Source organism: Sinocyclocheilus anshuiensis, unplaced genomic scaffold (genome assembly GCF_001515605.1).
Source record: "Sinocyclocheilus anshuiensis isolate Anshui unplaced genomic scaffold, SAMN03320099.WGS_v1.1 scaffold476, whole genome shotgun sequence".
Lineage (NCBI taxonomy): Eukaryota > Metazoa > Chordata > Actinopteri > Cypriniformes > Cyprinidae > Sinocyclocheilus > Sinocyclocheilus anshuiensis.
Window position 1 is genome coordinate 528,765 of NW_015554139.1, and position 5,039 is coordinate 533,803.

General features: G+C 38.8%; 1 protein-coding gene across 1 annotated transcript in view; it reads right to left on the minus strand.

Annotated features, from left to right (window-relative positions):
- Positions 1-4,804, minus strand: part of LOC107670510 (collagen alpha-1(XI) chain-like) — a 56,492-nt gene extending 51,688 nt beyond the window's left edge. Inside the window, exon 1 of the mRNA XM_016463141.1 lies at positions 4,532-4,804. Coding sequence (XP_016318627.1) covers positions 4,532-4,607 — 76 coding nt within the window. The 5' untranslated portion in view covers positions 4,608-4,804. The remainder of the gene's footprint in view (positions 1-4,531) is intronic.
- Between the last annotated feature and the right edge of the window lie 235 nt (positions 4,805-5,039).

A 5,039-nucleotide genomic window follows, 5' to 3' on the forward strand; every position in this document is an offset into this window, starting at 1 on the left:
TACCACACAGTGATGCAGCTCGTCAGAATGCTCTCGATGGTGCCTCTGTAGAAGGTGCACATGATGGGGGCCGGGGCTCTCACAAGGTGCAGTCACATTTACCACTGTTCAGCGAATTTTCATAGGTGAAAGCTAGTAATTTCAATAAGTATCCACATGATCTGGAATTCCTTGAGAGGGTAAAAGGTTTCCTCTCACAGTGGGTTCAAGTTGGATCACATGGATTTGCCATGTTGACCAGCAGAAAGCTGCTTGGTTTGAAAGTGACTTCTGTGTGAGCTGTGCTTCATACAGCCATGCTACACTACTGAAAATAGAAAATGGATCTTTTTGCCCATTCAATTTTGCTAATGTGACCACACCTTAAGCCATTCGTAGGTTGATTTTCAAAGAGTATAAAAACTGTGGTTGTGTGGTTTTTTTTTCAATATTGCTTTTGTATTAGTGGCTCAACATTGACTCAACCAATGGTGTGATTTCAGGTCGGGCCAATATGTCTGACTCAACCTCAAACATGTAAGACTGGAGTTTGGAGTGTTTGGGAATTTTTGCAGATCCCTTTGGTGTCACTAGTGCAGAAATCTTTGATTGTCTAATTGATCCATGATAGGCCAATGGCAATCAAGTGAAATGTGAAAATTTCACAATTTCATAATCAGATCAAACAGGGTATTACTATTGTCAATTAAAAGAGTGGAAATGTTTTTTGTCTTTGTCCCAACAGCCAACTGCAGGTTACTTTATTCTAGAACAAGGGTGTCCAATCCTGCTCGTGGAGGGCCAATGTCCTGCAGAGTGAGTCTGAAGACCTTGATTAACTGGTTTTAGGTTTATTTATTTGGGGTTGGAGCTAAACCTTGCAGGACAGTGGCCCTCCAGGAACAGGTTTGGACACCCCTGCTCTAGAATGAGCATTAACTGGGCTAGCCTGTAAATACAAATGTTACCATTGATTTAAGATTTTATTTCTGATTTGAAATATGTTATTGGATTATAACCTTTGATCAACAGTCTTCCCCCATCCAAACAGATAAGAGCTGCACTTGCATGACTAGAAATAGATTCCCGGGTGGTTACAAATATGGCCGCAAAGTAACTGACTTGGGGACTTTGGTGGAAAGCAGCAGGAGAGGAGAGGTTTACATGGGTATCATGATGTAAATGAGGACATCGGTCCTCTTGAAGGATCATAAGGCCATTAATACAAAATACAGTATAAGGCCATATAGAAAATAGGATGGAGCTCTGCTTCTGTGAGCCAGATGTTTGTATTGTTTCTGGATGGAGGACACATTTCGCACAGCAGCACTGATGGCCCAAGTTCCTCAGCAGCAAGGAGGCATGTCTGTTTAGAGAAAGAAAGGGCTCTTTTGAGTGAAATCTCCCATCCTCATTGGCCTCTTGTCCAGTGTTCGAACTATACCGTGGACTTTGGGGGAGCCTACTTGAATTTTTTTTTTATAAGGGGGGGGGTCGTGCGCAAGTGGGGGAGCCCAGATAAAGTTAAATAACACATTGTCAGTATTTTTTGAGACCCCTCAAATTTCACAAATCAAGTTTTCAGGGGAGCCCATGTCTTATTAAGGGGAGCCGAGCTCCCCCTAGCTCCCCCGTAGTTCGCACCCTGCTCTTGTCTTTAAATATTCTCATCCATACTGTTTCATGTATTTGTTTGTTCAGTGGGATGAAAAGGAACATGCATGGCTGCTATGCTGCATGAGTTTCCAAACAGGCCGTGTGAAAGGTGAGGAACGGGGACGGCAAGGACCAGGCATGGACGAGGCACATGTGATAACCATAAAGAGAAGATGCAACATTAGAAATAGTCCTTCCACAGCACTTAAAACTCAAGGCCTTTGAAGAAGATGGGACAGATAGACTGGATATAAATATGGGGAGGAAGAGGGAGGAAAGAATCCCAAACAGAAAAAATGCCTTTTTTCACCACGTCAGACATGACAACACACTGTGGCTACAAAGTCCTACAGTTAAACACATGAAACTAACACCAGGCTTTCTCGGGGAAATCAAATACCCGACAGCTGACTCAACTAACCACATCCTGCTCCGTCATATCAGAATCCACTGCTGCACCAGACAGGAGTGATACCACTGTGACTGCACATCTCACATCTTCTTCTCTGCAGAAGCACATCATACTGAAATGAAGTCTGGCTTATCTGACCTGATCAACATATACAATGAATTCATTGCAATTATAAAATCTACTAATTTACCTATCTCCTCTTTTTGCTTTAATGGCACTAGCACTCTAGCTACATGAACCACACAAGTTTGTATAAAACTTGATGAACTTGTTCTCCACTGCCTGTGCAAGGAGTCACATGATCTAATGTCACTTTGCTTAGTTCATTAGTGATCTAGAAATACTAAATATCTCTTTTATATCATAATGTTCCTTCGATTCATTTTTGAAAATTCTAAAACTTTATTTGCATGTTTCATTGAAAAAAAATGTATAAGCCTATATAGGTTGTACGCCTCACTTTAAAGGGGTCATATGATGCGATTTCAAGTTTTCCTCTCTCTTTGGAGGGACATGTGAGCATCAGAAACTTAGATGCACTGTTATTTTAGTATCATTGAGATACTATTATAGTTTTTATTAATATTTTGAATCAGATTTTACTTTATATTTTCCATTTTCATTTTAATTTGTCAGATTTTTAGTAGTTTTGTTGTGTTTTTTCCTCATTTTTAGTAGTTTTTTATGTCCATATTAATTTTAATTTCAGTTTTAGTTATTTTAGTACATCAAGTTAAACTACATTAAAATGAGAAATGTTGCCTTTGCAACTAGTTTTATAATATTTTATTTTATTTCAAGTAACAGTTTTAATTTTAGTTTCAGTTTTAGTTTACTATAATAACCCTGCACTGCAATATGCTCAGAAAATGCAGTGATTATATGCTCTATATATAATCACTGTAAACATCCCACTGACCTTTTCACACTAAACATATAGCAGCATGAGTAGGTAATGTATCGTTTGATACTTTTCATGCTTATCACGTACATAAAATACCAACACCATTTTTGCATAAATAATAAATTAATAATGTAGGGCACACCAATATTTTTGACATCAAAACAAGTTTTCAGGTGAAACTGCCCACATCTATGCAGTCTGCTCTGGGTTATGGTGTTGACATATATACTACATTTGTACAATAACAAATTTGGCCAACTGCCCAAGAGGAATTTGAATCTACTGGAGTTGGTCAGTAAGCACTCATTCACCTATATCTCAAGTCAACGTTAAACTGTTTCACAGCAAAACGACATGGGTCACAGGCAAACTCAAACATGACATGACAGTCTGCTGGGGAATTTCCTTCCTTGACTATTCCATATATGTGAGTCAGGTAACTAAACCTGACCAATGATTCTAACATAATAGAGCATTCTAAAGACAAAAGAGTTGTGAAAGCAATTAAAATGGCTATAATAGAAAAACAGAGTATCATGGGAAGTGTTGTGGATTGTAACACCATCAGTTGAAGCGATTAGAGGGGGTGAAATCACTGTCACACATGACCACCACGCTCCTAAGGTGACAACTAATGTATTACTTTGCTCAAGTTAATGGATGTCAATTGACAGAACTACATTTTCATTATTTATTTATTTAGTCATTTAGCAGACGCTTTTATCCAACTTTATTTTTAACTACATCATTTGAATCAGCAAGTTTGTGTGTTTTATTTGAAATATAACCAAAATCCGTTGAAAAAATAGGACAAGGAGGGTTGTAACACAATTCCCAATTTATTTCTAATGGAAAGATTGCGCAGACGCTGTATAGACCTACATTTCACACAATGAAGAGACTGAGCATCAAACGCTAAAATTGTTCACATGAAAAGAGGGTGGAGTTAGGTAGGGTCGAGATGGGGATGGAAAACATTTTTGAGCATGTAAATTTGATTATCTCGAAAAACTGATGACCGAAAACTCCCAAACTCAGTTAAAAAAGCAGGTTTCATTATAAGAAAAGATTCCAAATCTATATAAATTGTTTTAATTTATAATATAAATAAGCTGAAATCTATGTTTAAATACTAAACACAGCTGAAAAGCACCGAATAAGTCACGGAAAAATAAACATACAGTCTAAACTAAAGTAAAGTGTGTTGGAAACCGGCCTTTTAGGAAACTTAAAAGCGTATGTGGCTGTCAGTCATCCTTAAACTCAATGAACAAGTTCAAACCGGCGGTACATATTCAACATGTATCTCAAGCTTCCTCCACATTAATGAGAGCTCGCTATAAAACGATTAAGGTAAAATAAAAAAAACTCCAAGTGACACGCGACATTCCCGCAAATTCACACGATAACAAAACATTTTGAGCAACTTCTCTAAAACTTTATTGACTCGCAGCCGCATCTGTAACAAGTGCACAGGAAATAAGTATGTGCTAACTTAAGCTTTCAAATTCTGAAAATGTTAAGAACAAAAAAGCACTGTTAAAAACTATTGTTTTAAGTTGAAATGTAGGCTACTTTACCTGCATGCGTCGTTGAGCACAGAGAGAGAAGCAGCAGCACTATCGCGCAGAGCGCAGTCTCCTTCAGCCGCCTCATGTTCAGGACCCGTTACCTCCACTCAAGCGCTTTATCACACAACCAGGAGATTACGACTGAGAAAGCCCAGAAGCCAGAAGCGTACAGAGAGAGAGAGGCAAGTGCTGCTGCGGTCCAGGTCTGTAGTTTTTCTTTCAGTATCCTCCTCTCCTCCAAGACCGCTAAGCTTTGTCCCTCTCATTCAGTTTCTGCCTCCTCTCACTCCTTTCCAAACTTTCTCCCACGTCCCCTCCTCTCCCTCCAATGATCTCCAGAATCCGATGCTTAATGATGCCTCCAGAGGACACGTGTCAGAAATTGGATGTGTTGTGACGTTGCTGTAATATATATATATATATATATATATATATATATATATATAACACATCCAATTTCTGACACGTGTCCTCTGGAGGCATCATTAAGCATCGGATTCTGGAGATCATTGGAGGG